Raw genomic sequence first — 18,802 nt, 5'->3', positions numbered from 1 at the left:
AGAGCCGGTTGCCAAGGGAACGAGGCGCATCCACTTTCGGGAAGCGCCGGTTGCCAAGGCTCATCCACTTCTGGGAAGAGCCGGTTGCCAAGGTGCATCCATTTCCGGGAAGAACCGGTCGCCAAGGCGCATCCACTTCCGGGAAGAACCGGTCGCCAAGGCGCATCCACTTCCGGGAAGGCCCGGTCGCCGAGGCGCATCCACTTCCGGGAAGAACCGGTTGCCGGGGGAACGAGGCGCCCCACTTCCGGGAAGAAGCGGGTGCACGTGACGGCGCTGCCGGTTGCCAGGGGAACGAGGGGCTGTTTACGGGCAGAACCGGGGAGAGGCCGCGGGCTGCGGATGGAGCCGAGGGCGAGGTGAGAGCCCGTCTTGCCCTCTGACCTCAGGGGTCTGCCCCGGCCCCACCTGCCCTCTCCTCCCCTCTCCCCAGCCCTCCTCCGAACCCCCCTCCTCCAGGAGGCCTTCCCAGCCCTCCCCATCGCCTGTCCTCCTCCCTCCCTCTGCTCTTCCCCCTTCCCCTCCCCACAGCGCTGCTGCGGATCTCTCCATCTCATTTATTAATTAATTAATGTTGGTATTGGTTAAGCGCTCACCAGGTGCAGAGCACCGCTCTAAGCGCTGGGGGAGATCCAGGGTCAGCAGGTGGTCCCTCGTGAGGCTCCCGGTCTTCATCCCCATTTTCCAGATGAGGTCACTGAGGCCCAGAGAAGTGAAGTGACTCGCCCACAGTCACACAGCTGACAAGGGGCAGAGCTGGGATTCGAACCCATGACCTCTGACTCCCAAGCCCGGGCTCTTGCCACTGAGCCACGCTGCTTCTCCTGACTACTTGTTTTGTTTTGTGGTCTGTTTCCCCCCCCCCCCCCCCCGTTTAGACTGGGATCGCTTAGTCCAGTGCTCTGCACATAGTAAGCGCTCAATAAATACAATTGAATGAATGAATATTAATGATGTGCATTTATCTATGGTTCTATTGATCTATTTTGATGGTAGTGATGCCTGTCTACTTGTTTGGTTGTCTGTCTCTCCCCTTCTAGACTGTGAGCCCGTTGTTGGGTAGGGATTGTCTCTATCTGTTGCCGAATTGTACTTTCCAAGCGCTCAGTACAGTGCCCTGCCCACCGTAAGCGCTCAGTAAATACGATTGAACGAATGAATGAATGCTTCTTAGGCGACCTGTCCTATCTCCTTTCATTCATTCAATTCATTCGATCGTATTTATTAAAAGCTTACTGTGCGCGGAGCATTGTACTAAGCACTTGGGAAAATACAATACCGCAATAAACAGTGACGATCCCTGCCCACAACGAGCTCCTAGTCTAGAGGGTTGGAGAGGGGAGGGGATGGAGAGGTTAATCCTCCCCCGATTATTATTATTATTGTACTTGTTAAGCGCTTACTATGTACCAGGCACTGTAATAATAATAATAATTATGGTATTTGTTAAGCGCTTACTATGTGCCAAGCACCGCTCTAAGCGCTGCGCTCCACTAAGCGCCGGGGTGGATACAAGCAAATCGGGTTGGACACAGTCCCTGCCCCACCGGGACCTCACAGTCTCGATCCCCATTTTACAGATGGGGTGAGTGAGGCCCGGAGAAGTGAAGTGACTCGCCCAGGTGTCAAGTGGCAGAGCTGGGATTAGAACCCAGGTCCTTCTGATCCAGGCCCGGGCTCTAACAACTACGCCGGGCCGCTCCTCTTGATTGCCGGGGGAGGACCCGGGGATACCCGTTGGTCCATTTCTCCCTCCAGACGCCCTCTTGGCTGCTGTCGCCCTCCCTACCCTCACAGCCCGCCCGCTTGTTTGCTCTGTGACTTTGGGCAAGTCACCTAACTTCTCGGGGCCTCAGTTCCCTCATCTGGAAAATGGGGATGAAGACTGTGTGCCCTATGAGAGACACGGACTGCGTCCCACCCGCTTTGCTCGTACCCACCCCAGGGCTCAGTACAGTGCCTGGCCCATAGTAACAAATACCGTGAGCTCGTTGTGGGCAGTGAATGTCACTGTTTATTGTTGTATCGTACACTCCCGAGTGCTTAATACAGTGCTCCGCACACAGTAAGAGCTTAATAAATACTATTGAATGAATGAATGAAATACCGCAATCATTATTTTTATCAGCTTCCCTCCAAACTGTGGTGAGTTTCCAGGCCCCCCTGAGCCCTGGGGATCTTTTGGGGTCTGCCCCGGCCCACCCTTGGAGACTCCCCACATTCAGGGAGGTTCAAGTCAGGAGTCAGAGGGCAGGCTAATTCTGTTGGATTGTACTCTCCCGAGTGCTTAGTACAGTGCTCCGCACTTAGTAAGCACTCAATAAGTTCCGCTGATTGATTGCCCTGCTCCTAAAACCCTCGCTAACTTCTCCGTCCCCCCCACCTTCCATCAGAGCCCCACTCTGTAAACACTTTGCGGAGCCTTTCTGGATAGAGAAGCAGCGTGCTCAGTGGAAAGAGCGCGGGCTTGGGAGTCAGAGGTCACGGGTTCTAATCCCGGCTCTGCCGCTAGTCAGCTGTGTGACCTTGGGCAAGTCACTTAACTTCTCTGTGCCTCAGTTACCTCATCTGTCAAATGGGGATTAAAAAACTGTGAGCCCCACGTGGGACAACCTGATCACCTTGTATCCCCCAGCGCTTAGAACAGTGCTTTGCACAGAGTAGACGCTTAACAAATACCACAATTTATTTTATAAAGTAGGATTCCAAAATGACTTAGAAATGTTAGTGAACCCGGGTCATTTTATCCCCATTTAACGCCTGGTTCTGTGAGGGAAAAGCATTGCCCAAAATAATCCAGAGATTTGTTTAGTCTTCAAATTTAAGAGGTTCTTCCCAGTGCCTAATTATATTCTTTCTTGATGACATCTCCCCCTCGTTCTGTCTTCTAAAAAGGTAGAGAACCTCTGGTTAGAATCCTTAAATGACCATTTTCTGTTCCTGAAGACAGTTGCGTTACCCCTGGCCCTCTCTTCTCAAGATACAGCAGCTCCAACCTTTTCTCACCCACCCTCTTTGCCAGCACTCCGTTTTTCTCCGGACTTGGTCCTCGATTCTTCTTCTTAAACTGTGGAGCCCTAAACCAGCACCTTAGGGTATTCCTAAAACCAACAGCGAATCACAGTTGGGACACAAACTATCTGTAGAAAGAAGTTGCCTGGTTTTTCAGCTCTGGACTCTACCCTAATAAACGTTTCAGGCTTAGGTTGCACAAGAATGTTAATTTAAAAAAAAACAAAACACTTTAACAAGCCGAAATAAGATGGTGCATCCTCAGGCTGAACAAAGAAGATTGTGTGTAGGCGGCCTCTCTGCTTCTCCCCTCCTCCCTTCCCCTCCCCTCAGCACTGTGCTCGTCCGCTCATTTGTGTATATTTTTATGACCCTATTTATTTTGTTAATGAGATGTACATCCCCTTGATTCTATTTATTGCTATTGTTTTTTTCCATCTGTCTCCCCCAGTTAGACTGTAAGCCCGTCAATGGGCAGGGATTGTCTCTATCTGTTGCCGAATTGTATATTCCAAGCGCTTAGTACAGTGCTCTGCACGTAGTAAGCACTCAATAAAAAATATTGAATGAATGAATTGCATTTTACTGCAAGTGAATTTACAAGCCGTAGGCAGAATATCATTGATCAGAGGCTTTTTGCAGAGCAGACTCCTTGTTTCAACTAACTTTTCTTTCTTGAGGGCATTTGACGACTGCGTATACCCAAGGGACGCTCAACTGCCATTTTAATAGCTCCTTGGAAACGGGTGTTTGTTTCCTAATTGTCAGCTGTGTTGTACCTCTGCTAGGCATAAGTAAACTTTTTGGCAGGCAGCCTGATTGATGATTACACCTGTGTCCCTTTGAACATCAGCCAGGACTGTGCCTTGCTGTTGTGAAATTTCCTGAGCCCAGATCATCAGTTAATCAACGGGAAGCAGCGGAGCCTAGTGGAGAGAGCACAGGCCTGGGAGTCAGAAGACGTGGGTTCCTCTCCCGGTTCTGCCGCTCGCCTGCTCCGAAATCTGGGGCCGGTCACTTAACTTCTCTTTGCCTCAGTTTCCTCAACTGTAAAATGGCGATTCGATCCCTAATCTCCCTCCTACTTAGACTGTGAGCCCCGTGTAGGGCCCGATGATCTCGTCTCTACCCCAGCGCTCAGTACAGTGCCTGGAACATAGTAATCGAGAAATCTGCAGCGTGGCATAGAGGATCAAGCACTGGCTGGGAGTCAGAAGGTCATGGGTTCTAATCCCAGCTCCTCCACTTGTCTGCTGTGTGGCCTGGGGCAAGTCACTTAAATTCTCTGGGCTTCAGTTACCTTGTCTGTAAAGTGGAGATTAAGACAGTGTCCAACCTGATATACTTGTATCCACCCCAGCACTTAGTTCAGTGTCTGACACATAGTAAGCTCTTAACAAATACCATAATCATTATTATTATTATCACCATTATAGTTGTCATTGCTTACATGCTTATCCACCCCAGTACTTAGAACAATGCCTGGCACATACTAAGCTATTAAAAAATACCATATTTATTATTATTATTATCACATCGCTTATGTGTTTTGTGCAAAGCACTGTACTAAGCCCTGGGGAAAGCAACAAGGATAATGAATCAGAACCCATCCCTGGCCCACAGGAGGCTTATAGTCTAAAAGGGGGGGGGGATTAACAGCTCCCTCAGGGAGAAAAGTAACGGGGTGCATTCAGTGAAAGCCTGGTAGCCACAAAAGAAACATCACGTTCCTACTCTAGGATCTAGTCCTCGGGCTCGTCACCGCTCCTGGCAGGGCCGTCCTTGTTGTCACGATGACTCAATATTGGACAAGTTGGGAGGATATTTCTCTGCCCGTCCCATTTCAACAGGACAGGCTTTCACCCAAGTCGTGGTGGGCCGGGACCCATCTCTCGCTGGTCCCCAAAACTCTGAACACAGGAGTGTTGGGGGTGGAGCATTTGAGGGACTCCACGCAGGACAGCTTTGTCCCAGATTTTGAAATAACTGAGTAGATGGAAGGAGTTCTCAGTCATTCACCATGCCCCCTTCCACCTGACCTCTGACTTTCTGCTACAACCCAGCCCGCACATTTCGCTCCTCTAGTGCCAACCTACTCACCGTATCTCGATCTCATCTATCTCCCACAGTCCTCTCACCCGCGTCCTTCCTCTGGGCTGGAACTCCCTCCCCCTGCATATCCCACAGACGATCACCTTCCCCACCTTCAAAGCCTTATTAAAATCACATCTCCTCCAAGAGGCCTTTCCCCACTGAGCCCTCATTTCCTCTTCTCCCACTCCCTTCTGCATCACCCTTGCTCTTGGATTTGCATCCCTAAATTCACCGCTCCCTCAGTCCCACGGCACTTATGTATTTATCCTCTAGACCGTAAACTCGTTAAGGGCAGAGAACGTGTCTGCTAATTCTGCTCAATCGTACCCTCCCAAGCCCTTGGTACAGTGCTCAGCACCTGGGAAGTGCTCAATTAATATCACTGATTGTTTGATGTCCCTATCTTATTTATGTATATTAATGTCTGTCTACTTCTATAGACAGTATAGTGGGCAGAAAATATGTGGACCGATTCTGTTTTATTGTACGGCCCCTCATCAGGAGGAGAGGGGAAAATCAGCACTCCTCCTCGCTGACCGAGAGCAGTAGTCAGCTGACAAATAGGATGCAGGATTGTGCCCATTTCGGTTAATACTCAAATAGTTGGCAGACAGAAGGGAAGCACATCCAACTGGGCTTACATTTCTCCTAGAAATAACAGAAGTGCAAATGATCTCGAACAGTAGAGTGGCTATTTGCGTTCGAATCTTTCTGACAAAGCAAGCGTCTAATCGTTACTTTGATTTCCGGGCTTTTCATTCACTACTCCCCAACTCAGATTCTTCACTACTCTCCAGCTCGTCTCCTTACTGTCCCTCACTCTCCTCTTGCTCTTGCCATTCCCTCTACTTGTCTTTCCTCCTACTTCGATTGTGAACTTAGTGCGGTGTTCTGCACACAGTAAGCACTGAATAAATACGACTGAATGAATGAACCTCACGTAGGACAGAGACTGTGTCCGGCCTGATTCATTTTTATCCACCCCAGTGCTAAGAAGAGTGCTTGACCTTCTTAGTTAGTAAGTTAGTTAGTAAGCACTTAACAAATAAAGTAACAATAATAATAGTCTCCCAAGCGCTTAGTACGTGCTCAATAAATAAGATTGATGGAGTGCCATTTTGTACTCCCAGTTTGGCAGGCCGCCATATTTTGCATGAAGCAAATTGTAAATTATCATATCACTTTACATATGCGTGGAACTATTCTAGAAGAGCAAAACACATTTCAGTCAATACAGTACTCACAGTGTCCTTGGAGGAAGTCGTGGGTGCGTTGGGGAGGAGAAGAGTGTAGTGGGTTTAATTCTTCCCAAGAGCCTTGGGCTAAGGAGGAGGAGGAGCAGTATTTACTATTCAGGAAGTTCGGGATATCTGCTATTCAGAAATAGAGAAACAACGTAGCCAAGTGGATAGAGCATGGGCCTGAGTCAGAAGGACTTGGGTTCTAATCCTGGCTCCCCCACTTGTCTCCCGTGCGACCTTGGGCAAGTCTTTTAATTTCTCTGGGCCTCAGTTCCCTCAACTATAAAATGGGGATTAAGACTGTGAGCTCCATGTGGGACATGGACTGTGTCCAACCTCATTAGCCTGTATCTACCCCTGTGCTTAGTACAGTGCCTGGCACCTAGTTAGCATTTATACTGTAAAAGAAATTCAGGAAATCTATATTCTGCACCCAGCTGTGCCTCTTACTATCACCCTGGGACTCAGTTTTTTCATCTCCAGACTCAAAGCAGAGCCCCATCACAGGGCTAGGGTTGATGTTCAATTTACCAGTCAATTACTAGAAACTCACCAAAAGAAGGTATTGCAAGCATAAGGTGGTAAAAATGAAAGCGTGGTAATGTTGAGTGACTTGCCCAAAGCCCAATATTGGGGAGATGATTTAGTTTTTTTTTTTGTTTTGTTTGCATTTTGGGCTTTTGGGTTTTTTTTTTAATGGTATATGATATGTGCATACTGTATGCCGGGTGCTATACTAAATACTAGCATAGATAATCAAGTTGGACGCAGTCCCTGTCCCAGATGGGGCTTACAGCCCAAGTCGGAGGGGGGACTCCTCAAATCCCCATTTTACAGATGAGGTAACTGGGGGGGCAGAGAAGCGAAGTGGCTTTACTTGCCCAAGGCCACACAGCAGACAAGTGGCGGAGCCGAAATTTAAACCCAGGACCTCTGACTCCCAGGCCGATGCTCTTTCCACTGGACCGTGGGACTTTGTGGGTAATAGAATCAACATTCTCTTCTGACCCTCATGTTTCAAGGGTCATGACTGGAGACAAGGCGAAAGAAGCAGCCAAAGAATGTCAAAAGAAGAGTGTCAGGAGAGAATTGACTGGTGGATTTGGAAAAAGTTCATTCAGGCCAAGGGGACAGTGTGGCTTAGTGGAAAGAGCAGGGGCTTGGGAGTCAGAGGAAGTGGGTTCTAATCCCGGCTCTGTGGCTTGTGCTGTGTGACCCTGGGCAAGCCACTTAACTTCTCTGTGCCTCAGTCACCTCATCTGTAAAATGAGAATTAAGACTGTGAGCCCCAAGTGGGACATGGACGGTGTCCAACCTGATTATCTTGAATCTACCCTAGCACTTAGAACAGTGCTTGGCACTCAGTAAAGAGCTTAACAAATACCATAATTATTTTTATTAAGGTCATACCTACAGGAAAAAAAGAATCATTGCTAAAAGAAATCTCTAACCCTCTGCTTAACACTTGCTGGTTCTTGAGTGACATCTAAGGGCCCACCAGATGATTTTTTTGGTCCCTAGAATGGCAGAGAGGAGACTCCTTTCCCCTCTGGAATTGGGTAGGAGTGGATGAAAAAGAGTAAAATTGGCAGTGGTATTTATTGAGCATCCACTGTAGCAATACACTATACTAAGCTCTTGGGAAAGTTCAGACCCTGTCCACAGGAAACTTAGATGCTACTGGGGTAGAGAGATGTAAAAAGGTTTAAGAATAAAGTAACAATAATAACAGTAATGATATTTGTGGTATTTGTTAAGAGCTTACTCTGTGCCAAGCACTGTATTAAGCACTGGAGTTGATATGAGATGATCAGGTCCCACGTGGGGCTCGGAGTCTAAGTATGGGGGAAAACAGGTATTGAATCCCCATTTTGACCTGACTGTCTCGTATCTACCCCAGCATTTAGCACATAGTAAGTGCGTAGCGAATACCATTTCGAAAAGAAAAATACCACGCCATCTTTGGCAGTAAATAAAAATGAAGCCATTTTAGGGATTTTGGTTTTCTCCTTCCTCTGCAGGTCTCTTGGCAAGCAATGGCCACAGAAACCCTCCTGAAGCCAGCACCGTTTGAAGGCGGAGCGGCCGCGGGTCCGGTAGAAACCTCCGCCGGGCCACCCGACCCCCTCGCTATGCACGTCACGCGGCCCAAATCTGCCAAGGGCCGCACGAGGACGAGCGTGAACTACTCCGCCGGCCCGGAGGCCTGTTCCGCTCCGGTGCCATCCTCCCCCGCTGCGGCGGTCCCCTGCGAAGGCCCGAGCCGTAAGCAGTCGGTGGGATCGCCCGCGGCCCCGCCGCCCAGCCAGGGGGCTCCGGGGGAAATCCTCGAGCCCCTCCAGCAGCCGCCCTTACGACCCTCGTCTACCCTCAACAAGTATCGCGTCCTCCCGTCCATCAACAGGAAGAGCCCGGCCGAGGGGCCGGCGCCCACGGTGCCCAGACGGACCGGACAGCTCCAACCGAGCGCTACCCGGGAGCTCCATCTCCAGGGCCTCTGCGGGGAAGAGACCGCCAGCGGGCCGTCGAAGGAAGGATGTTCGAGACCCCCGGCCCTCCTTCCCGGGGAGAAGCCCGTCATCCGAGCCGGGACCCCGAGCTCCCCTGACGTCGAGAGCCAGGAGGAACCACCGGGTCGAGAACCTCAGTTGCTCCTCGCCGTCAGGTCTCCTTCCGGCCGAAGGTTCGTCCACCATTTCCGGCCAACCGACAGCCTCCGGACGGTCCTGGCCGTGGCCGAGCGAAAGAACATGACCTCCTACAGCCACTGCAGCGTCGAGACGATGGAAGTGCCGAGGAGGAGCTTCTCGGACCTCACCAGGTCTCTGAAGGAGTGCAGGATCCTCCACAAGTCAGTGCTGTGCATCTTACCGAAGGAGTGAGAGGGGCGGCTGTGAGACTTCCGGGATTCGATCCCGGCTCTCGTCCCCCACCCGCCCAAGTGGGGAAATGCCACCGGATACCATGGACTCTCTGGGCCTCTAGGTCTGATGTAACGAGTGGCTTCGAGGGGTCGGTTCGCCTCTTTTGGCGGAGGGTCTTCCCTTCCAGTTAGGGTGAGGAGCGGGACGAGTGCCTTCGCCGGGGATTGTAAAGCGGTTCGCATCCGTTCCGTACAATCGCAAGCGATCGATTAGGGACCCCCCAGTCGGCGTCTCGATCCCCCGTGGCACTCCTGTGCTGGGTCCGGAAGGACGCGATAACCAGGGAGAGGCTGCGGGTTTCAGTCGGGTGACGGGGTTGACTTGGGACTTGGGATATCCCCATGTAAATCAGTTCCCCGAGCGTCACTGGCTCGAGAATCCCGGATCGGCTGACTTGGGATTTGCCTCCTGGGAAGAGTCCAGTACAGCTACCGAGGCCTTGCTTTGCATCTTCCCACTGCTGACTAGATCAAGGAAACCAAAGAAAAGTCCAGGGGTCATTTGAATTAATTTCCCCATTAACACTCTCAGAAATCAAAATGGAGCTAATTCCGGCCTCGGTGTCTCTCCGGGAAGACGACGAGAGCAATCCTCGATCCTCCCTTAAACAGTAAGGATGCCGAGACGCTATTTATTCACTGGGGCCTTGGTATAGCTGTGGCGTAGCTAAACCACGGAGGCTCTTTCAGAACTGCTAAGGAAACCCTCCTCTTGACAGAGAGTCTGCCATAGTCAAGTTTTCGGGCTCGGTGTTAAACTGCTGTGCACACGTGCTAAACAATCCCTCTCATAATTTCTGCTAGGACAGCGTAAAGCCCGGGCATCATCTGTCGATCGGGCCCAAAGAGTCGTGGTTTTCCACTACAGCAGTGGCCACCACGGACCAGTTGCTTAAACACCTTCTGTATTACCTGAACCTCCCCGGTTATTTTGCCCCATGAAAGCCAAATCTCCATTTTGAAATACTGGGAGAAAGCTGTTGAGGATCCTGGCCTTTGTGTTCCGGCCTTGAGCTGCATACCGGCCAGTCACCCTCCAGCCCCAAAAGGACATTTTTTTCCAACAGATATTAATGTCTGGATAGGAATTCGCATACCTAGACCCGAATCCCGAGGGATGTAAGTCTGCCATTACCTCTGCATGAACCACGTTTTACACCGATGGAGGATGCTGTCAGAGATGTTCCTAGCGGGGAAATTGGAACTCTGGGACGGAGAGAGATTGGCTCTGGCAAAGCGCCTCTGCCCACCTTCTGGGGGTGGCGAACAGCTCTCACTAAGATCTCTTGGAGGGGGCAAGCAGTCCCGGATCGCTGCACCCCTGCCGGTTGGCAGATTATTTTCCAGACGCAGCTAGAAAAATGAGGAGCGGCTCCTTGGTTAATCTGGGCCTGGAGGTGGGAAGTCCTCCGTGATGCAGCTTTCTTTTCCCTGGGGAAAACTGGACCGGGGAGGCGGCCTCCAACCCGCTCTGCCAGCATCCCGAACTCTCTCAGATCTACAGGCATCCAATGCAACTTTTGCATCACCTCTAGGGAGCTGGAGAACCACTTGTGAAACCCACCTTCTCTTGTGGAATCGAAGGAGAAAGCCTGGCTGAGCCGGGCTGGAAAAACAGGGCATTTCCAGAAAGTAAGCCGCAATAAACTTCAGTGAAAGAAAGCTGGAGAGATGACTGTTTTCCCAATTCTGCTCTGCGGGAAGGGGCTTTCTCTCCTGCCGATGGGTGGCAAGAGGAGTCTTAGATGGTTGGGGGGAACCTTAAAACCACACAGTCTGGAAAGCTTTTCATACTGTTTTGAGGTAAAGGAACTTACATTTAAAAAGCACTTCAATCCTTTTCTAACCAAAGTGATCTTTTTTAACAATAAAACCTTTCTGTGTGACATCATCATTAAAAGCACTTAGCATGTGTTCAGGGTTTTAGGCTATTGGGATTATTTTTATCCAGTTATCCTTATCTTCCCCCCCAACAACCCAGCTTTCACTCTTTCTTTTCTCTCAAGCCAACCTCTTACTCTCGTCCTCCCTCCTATCTGGGACTCCCTTCCCATTCACATCCAACAGCCCGCTGCTTTCCCTATCTTCCAAGCCCTCCTGAAATCACACCTCCCCCAGGTGACCTTTATTTTCCTCACCTAACCGTAATTTATTTTAGTGTCTGTCTCCTCCGCTAGACGATACGCTCCTTAAGGACAGGGACCGTGTCTACTAATTCTACTCTACTCTCCCAAGCGGTATTATTGCCGTGCTCAACCTACAATAGGCACTTGAAAAATACTACTGATAAATTTCTCAGTCAATCAGTTGTACTTATTGAGTGGGGTGTGCGGAGCACTGCGTAGTGGTTAGACCACAGGACTGGGAATCAGAAGGTCATGGGTTCTAATCCTGGCTCCACCACTTGTCTGCTGCGTGACCTTGGGTAAGTCACTTCACTTCTCTGGGCCTCAGTTTCTCAGCTGTAAAGTGGGGATTGAGACTGTGAGCCCCACGGCGGACTGGGTCCGGGTCGATTTGCTGGTATCCACCCCAGCGCATAGTACAGTGCCTGGCACATAGTAAGCGCTTAACAAATTCTATCGTTATTATTATTAAGTGGGTGGCTGAATCTGCACTTCCACCCTATACTCATGAGCTCACTCATAATAGTAATAATGATATTTGTTAACCGCTTGCTATATGTCAAGCACTGTCCTAAGCGCTGTGGTGCACACAAGATCAGGTTAGACATAGTCCCTGTCCCACATGGAACTGACAGTCTTAATCCCCAGTTTACAGATGAGGGAACTGAGGCACAGAGAAGTGAAGCCACTTGCCCAATGTCACACAGCAGACAAGTGGCAGGGTGGGATTAGAACCCAGGTCCTTCTGACTCCCAGGCCCACGCTCTATCCCCGAGGCCATGTTGCTTAATAGGTTTTAAAAAAAACCAAACCAAACACGACCCAGAATACAACAACTTCAGAGTAAACATTTGCCACAAAACCTTTATTCAAATATAAAATTTATAAATACACTTTAAATCCTTTTTTTAACTTGGTAAAAGGATTCACACCCCTGTCTCTGAACAGAACAACAGCCAACACTGCAAAAAAAAATCTTCATTTACAATGTTTACGTTTATTCTGAAGTGATTCCTGTGCTGAATGAAATAGAACACATTCCTGCTGCGCTGGAGAAGTCTAAGGAACACAGAGTTAAAAAATCTCCTAGAAACCAGAAGAAATCTAAAACCCACAACTTTAAACTTGTGAGTAAAAAATGAGTCCCGCCTAGGGGAGAAAGGAAGAAAGATCCCGACATTAGGGTCAAGCTCTGCGGAAAAAAATTCCTCCCTCCCCTCGGCACGGCCGCTCACTTCTGGAAGATGGATTCCTAGCAGCGTATTAGTCGATTAACGACCCGCAAGACAGAATGAGCTACGCAGCAAGAGGCTTAGTTGGTGTTTTCTTTTTCAGTCAACAGCGGCCTACGAGTTTTGATGTTTCCGTACCAAACTCCATCATTAACCAGCTCTGAAATGTACTTGCAAGACTGCTTGGAAAGTAGCAATGTTTCCCACTGGAATCAGCCTCTAGGCAAAGTAATTATAAAGCTAATCCCTCTTTTTCCGTCAAGATGCACCATTGTAATAACTTGCAAAGGCGGGGTCAGACATTATTCAAAGGCTTAGGAGGAGGTTGGGAACAGCTGTGGCACTCAGGCGAAAGCAGTGGTTACCCTTCCCTCTCCTTGCCCTTTCCCCACCTGGCAAACCACTGAGGAAGTCTAAGATGCCCCATAAGGGCTCACGTGTGCGGATAAATGCTGTGGAACAACCCAGATGCCTCTCCGGGCCCCGGCAGGGAAGCCAAGAGCTGGCGAGAAAAGGATCCTCCATAATCATCTTATTCCCCGAGGAGGAACTAGACTTCCTTTCAAATAGCAGCCGGGAGGAAAGGAAGTCCCGACGTGATCCTCTGGCTCCTTGGAGGCTGAAGCCTCTCACCTAGCCTTCTCCCCGGCCCCCACTCCAAATCTTCCCGATGACAACAGTCACTTTCTGGGAGCGCCTTGGCTTCCAGCTTCCTCTGAAGGGATGAGTTCCTGAGGTTGCCAGGACAGGGCAGGGATGCGCTTAGTATTAGCCAATCCCCGGTCCTCCCCCGAGAGATTCATAACTGTGGGAATCGCGGAGGTAGCCTCGTTTTATTAATTAATGAACTCAGCTCCGTCATAGGAGAAATTGTGATTTTTTTTCCAAGCGGATCACGGTCAGCTTCCGTTAGCCACGTTGCCCCCATGCTTTCCATCAACGCCCTTACCTCAAAAATAGGTTGCCCATCCAAAACACTCTCCCTCATGATGAGCGGATTAGTGTGGAATTTCAGCGAAAGATTTGGCCAGAGTGAACTAAAAAAACCCTCGGAAAACTGAATAGTAGATAAAAGACAGAAAACTAAAGAGAAGAATTTACATCTAACCAAAAAACCCCCAAAACAACCCAGTTGCTCCATTTGGACTTGATGTTTAGAGACAGAAAGGAAGCCCTGTCTTAATGAATTAACAAATCCACTGTTTATTGCTTTCAGAAGTTAAACAAACGGAATTTCTTGGCCTGTTGTGAAAAATGTTTTTCAATCCTAAGACTAAACTAAGCAATCCTAAAATCTTACATATGTAAAGATTTTCTCTTTCCACTTCCCTGTTATCGGTCATTTGAAGTCCAACCACGATTTCAAATGAGGTCATTTCTGGGTATTTACATCATAATCCTTTCCGTGACCCGCGTCAATCCGTACCCCAACCAGCCTGACCGGTGCACAAGAAACCCCCCGGGGAAGGGATAAAACCGGTCCAGTTGTTCCTTTTCAGTTGGTTATTTTTTCAATCTCATCCAAATCATCTGTATCCAGTCTGTATATTTTCTTATCTGTGAAGAAATTAGATCCAAGAGAATCAGAGTTAGCAGCGATCACATCAGAATCTGACACCTTACAAAGTATCCGATGTTGGGGGGTGGGGGGTTTAAGAAGTAATGCCTCTGTGGGCAGCAATACTATCGATATCAATGTCAGTGGTATTTATTGAGTGCTTACTGCGTGCAGAAAACCGCACAAAGCACTTGGGAGACTACCACACACGGACCGGTAGACACATTCTCCGCCCACAAGAAGTTTACAGTCTAGATGGGAAGACAGATTACACTGAATCACGACTAGGCACGTAAATACCACGAGGCTGAGGGCGGAGTGAATATCAAGTATTTTACGGATATAGATTCAAGCGAAGGGGTGATGCAGAAGGGAGAGGGGGTAGAGGAAATGAGGTTCTAACTGTGGAATGCTTCGTTTAAACAGCTCCAGCCAAGATATCAACAGGTTGTCTGCTTACACTCTGACACGTACACACACGCACACGCAAACCTACCCATATGGTGGATTGAAAAGGGGTACAGAGCAATTGAACGGGCCTCAACAGTGATCTGGGAATGATGCCATTGTTTCCAGGTCATTTTATCGAAGAGGGCAAACGTTCTTTCCGAGGGGCCACTAGGACAACTTGGAACAGCCGCATTTCACAATAACCAGGAGACGGAGTATTAATCTGCTTTTGCAATAGCTCTAGAAGACAATGCCTGGAACGCCCTCCCTCCTCATAATCCGACAATTACTCTCCCTGCCTTCAAAGCCTAAATTAAGGCCCATCTCCTCCGAGGCCTTCCCTGACTAAGCCCTCCTCTCCTCTTCTCCCATTCCCTTCTGCGTCGCCCTGACTTGCTCCTTTTATTCATCCCCACTCTCTGCACCATGACACTTATGGACATATCTGTAATTTTATCTGTTTTTATTAATATCTATCTCCCCTTCTAGACTGAAAGCTCTCTGTGGACAGCCAGTGTGTTATATTGTACTCCCCCAAGCACTTAGCAGTGTGCCATGCACACGGTAGGCACTCGATAAATACGACTGACTGACTGACGCAGCCACTATTTACTGGATCCTTTCCCATGTCAAAACAGGGGATTATGGATAGCTCAGAGTCCAGAGGCAAGTCCCCCGATTAGACTGTAAGCCCGTCAGTGGTCAGGGACTGTCTCTATCTGTTGCCAATTTGTACATTCCAAGCGCTCAGTACAGTGCTCTGCACATAGTAAGCACTCAATAAATGCTATTGAAAATGCTACTGAAGTCCAAGGTCACAGACAATGTACGGGACGTAGTTTCCCCTCCTCCACTAAATCTCCCCGCCTTGCCGTTTCATAGAAGCAGCATGGCTCAGCGGAAAGAACCCGGGCTTAGGAGTCAGACAGAGGTCATGGGTTCTAATCCCAGCTCCACCACCTGTCAGCTGTGTGACTTCAGGCAAGTCACTTCACCTCTCGGGGCCTCAGTTCCCTCATCTGTAAAACGGGGATTCAGACTGTGAGCCTTACGTGGGACAACCTGATTTCCCTGTATCTACCCTACGCTGGGGAAGCAGCGTGGCTCAGTGGGAAGAGCCTGGGCTTCGGAGTCGGAGGTCATGGGTTCGACTCCCGGCTCTGCCACTTGGCAGCCGTGTGACTGTGGGCGAGTCACTTCACTTCTCTGTGCCTCAGTTACCTCATCTGTAAAATGGGGATTAACTGTGAGCCTCACGTGGGACAACCTGATGACCCGGTATCTCCCCCAGCGCTTAGAACGGTGCTCTGCACATAGTAAGCGCTTAACAAATACCAACATTATTATTATTACCCCAGTGTTTAGAACAGTGCTGGACACACAGTAAGCACTTAACAAATACGAACATTATTATTATTATTATCATTATTATAGAAGGCCAAGCGAGAAAGGCTTCACTGAAGCTTGAACTCACTGAAATGTTCCTGGATGCGGTTTAGGATGTTCATGCTGTGCTTGCTGTCGATCATGTTCACCGCCAGGCCCCGCTTGCCGAAGCGTCCGGTGCGCCCGATCCGGTGAAGGTACGTCTCGTTATCTGGATTCCCGTCCTTGTCCACTGGGAGGTCAAAGTTGACCACCACAGACACCTGCTCAATGTCAATTCCTGGCGGGGGGGTGGGGGGTGTGCAGAAACAAGTGAGGTCAAGCTCAAGAGGAGATCTGCCTTCTCTCAAAATGCACCCCCTCCACCCTCCACCTGCACATCTGACCCCATCTCGTCACACCTTATCCCCTTCCTTATTCCCTCCCTAACAGCCATCTTCAACTGTTCACTCACCAGTTGCTCACTTCTTTCAAACATGCCCTCTAATGCTCCTAGAGGACATTCCTCTAGCGGCTCCTCTAGTGCCGACCTTCTCACTGTGCCTCAATCTCACCTGTCTCGCCACCGACCCCTGGCCCACATCCTGCCTCTGGCCTGTAACGCCCTCCTATCTCAAATCCTTCGATTTCTTTCCCCCCCGTTCAAAGCCTTATTGAAGGCAAATCTCCTCCAAGAGGCCTTCTCAGCTTCAGCTTTATTTTTCCTCCTTTCTGCGTCTCCCTGACTTTCTCCCTTGGCTCTTCCCCCAGCTCCCAGCCCCGCAGCACTTATGTATATATCTTTAACTTTATTTTTTTGTATTGCTGTCTATCTCTCCCTTTCTAGACTGTGAGCTCATTGTGGAGTGGAAAGGTCATTGTTTATTGTTGTTCCGTACTTTCTCGAGCAGTTAGTCCAGCGCTCTGCACTCAATAAGCACTTAATAACTGATTGAATGAATGAATAAATAATGCCCCTGTCTCCCCTATCCTAAAAAAAATCCTCCCTTGACCCAGTGAGCTCATGTGGGACATAGACTGCATCCAACCTGATTAGCTTGTATCTACCACAATTGTGCTTGTGCCTGCCACAGAATAAGTGCTTAACGAATACCATTAAAAAATTCTGATTCAGTGACAATTCTCATATTATCGATCATGGAGTAGTTGCTCAAGGAACGTTATAATAATAATTAAGGTATCTGTTAAGCGCTTACTATGTGCCAAGCACTGTTCCAAGCCCTGGGGTAGATACGAGGTGATCAGGTTGTCTCATGTGGGGCTCACAGGCTCAATCCCCATTTTACAGATGAGGTCATTGAAGCACAGAGAACTGAAGTGATTGGCCCAAGGTCACAGAGTAGACAAGTGGCGGAGGCGGGATTAGAACCCACGACCTCTGACTCCCAAACCCGACCTCTTGCCTCTAGGCCATGCCGCTTCATGTTATCACATGAAGATCTGTGGTTAGCTGTGAGGGCTCCCTACCTCAGCTCTCTCAGGGCCACAGCACAACCTACCCCTGGCACAGACGTTGGTGGTCACCAACACTTTATCTTTGCCCACTCGGAAACGCTCGATCACCGCGGCTCTCTGCTCCACCACCATCTCGCCACTTAAAAGTGCCACCTGATGGCCTTCCCTCGACAGCTCTCCCGCCAGCCAGCTGGCCGTTTTCCGGGTCTGGATTAAGAGAAAAAATATTTGTTCATAAATCGCCACGATCAAGTGGCTCTCCAACTAAACCAGAGGTCTACAACTAAGAACTGGGAGTCCTGAAAGCACTCCCTGAAGCTGTCTTCACAGGCCACAGAAGCATGCGTTTGAAAAACAAACTGAAGAGTTCCAAGAGTATATAGTAATAATAATAATGGCATTTGTTAAGCGCTTATTATGTGCAAAGCGCTGGGAGGATACGAAGTGATTCAGGTTGTCCATGTGGGGCTCACAGTCTTAATGCCCATTTTAGAGTTGAGGTAACTGAGGCACAGAGAAGTGAAGTGACTTGTCCCAAAGTCACACAGCTGAGAAGCGGCAGAGCTGGAATTTGAACCCATGACCTCCGACTCCCCGGCCCGTGCTCTTTCCACTGAACCATGCTGCTTCTGCTAAGAGAGTCTTGTTTTCAGCCAGTCGTACTTACTGAGCGCCGACTGTGCGCAGAGCGCTTGGGAGAGTACAATATAGCAATATAACAGACACATTCCCTGCCCACAAAGAGTTTAAATAAATAAATTGTGGTATTTGTTAAGCGCTTACCTGTGCCAAGCACTGTTCTAAGCGCTGGGGGGAGATACAAGGTGATCAGGTTGTCCCATGTGGGGCTCACAGTTTTAATCGCCATTTTACAGATGAGGTAACTGAGGCACAGAGAAGTTAAGTGACTTGACCAAAATCACCCAGCTGGCAAGTGGCAGAGCCGGGATTAGAACCCACGACCTCTGACTCCTAAGCCCGGGCTCTTTCCACTGAGCCATGCCGCTTCTCTAGTTTACAGTCTAGACGGGGAGCCAGACATTAATATAAATAAATACATTTTGGATCTGTGCATAAGTGCTGTGGAGCTGGGAGGGGGCGGTGAACAAAGGGGGCGAGTCAGGGTGACGCAGAAGGGAGGAGGAGAAGAAGACAGGAGGGCTTAGTCAGGGAAGGCCTCATGGAGGAGGGGTGCCTTCAATAAGGCTTCGAAGTGGGGGAGACCAATTATCAAGCCCGTCAAAGGGCAGGGACTGTCTCCATCTGTTGCCTTCTTGTACATTCCAAGCGCTTAGTACAGTGCTCTGCACATAGTAAGCGCTCAA

The 18,802-nt window shown here is 49.3% G+C and overlaps 2 protein-coding genes across 3 annotated transcripts in view; one reads left to right on the top strand and one right to left on the bottom strand.

The window, feature by feature from the left end:
- The first annotated feature begins 234 nt into the window (after positions 1 to 234).
- UBXN10 (UBX domain protein 10) lies at positions 235 to 11,184 on the top strand. Its single transcript, XM_029064532.2, has 2 exons — positions 235 to 359; positions 8,369 to 11,184. The coding sequence occupies exon 2, from the start codon at positions 8,384 to 8,386 to the stop codon at positions 9,227 to 9,229; it is 846 nt and encodes a 281-aa protein (XP_028920365.1). The 5' UTR covers positions 235 to 359; positions 8,369 to 8,383; the 3' UTR covers positions 9,230 to 11,184.
- Positions 11,185 to 13,807: 2,623 nt separating this feature from the next.
- LOC100092177 (ATP-dependent RNA helicase DDX19B-like) overlaps positions 13,808 to 18,802 on the bottom strand; it is a 31,574-nt gene continuing 26,579 nt past the window's right edge. For both annotated transcript variants that reach the window (XM_029064445.2, XM_029064446.1), the window contains exons 10-12: positions 17,522 to 17,684; positions 16,111 to 16,302; positions 13,808 to 14,185 (exon numbers count right to left, since the gene is read on the bottom strand). In XM_029064445.2, coding sequence (XP_028920278.1) covers positions 14,124 to 14,185; positions 16,111 to 16,302; positions 17,522 to 17,684 — 417 coding nt within the window. In that variant the 3' untranslated portion in view covers positions 13,808 to 14,123. The remainder of the gene's footprint in view (positions 14,186 to 16,110; positions 16,303 to 17,521; positions 17,685 to 18,802) is intronic.

Source organism: Ornithorhynchus anatinus, chromosome 5 (genome assembly GCF_004115215.2).
Source record: "Ornithorhynchus anatinus isolate Pmale09 chromosome 5, mOrnAna1.pri.v4, whole genome shotgun sequence".
Taxonomy (NCBI): Eukaryota; Metazoa; Chordata; class Mammalia; order Monotremata; family Ornithorhynchidae; genus Ornithorhynchus; species Ornithorhynchus anatinus.
This window is presented reverse-complemented; position numbering and strand designations above follow the sequence as displayed.

Coding starts and splice junctions, on each gene's coding strand:
- UBXN10 (XM_029064532.2), top strand. CDS start 8,384: ATGGCCACAGAAACCCTCCTGAAGCCAGCACCGTTTGAAGGCGGAGCG.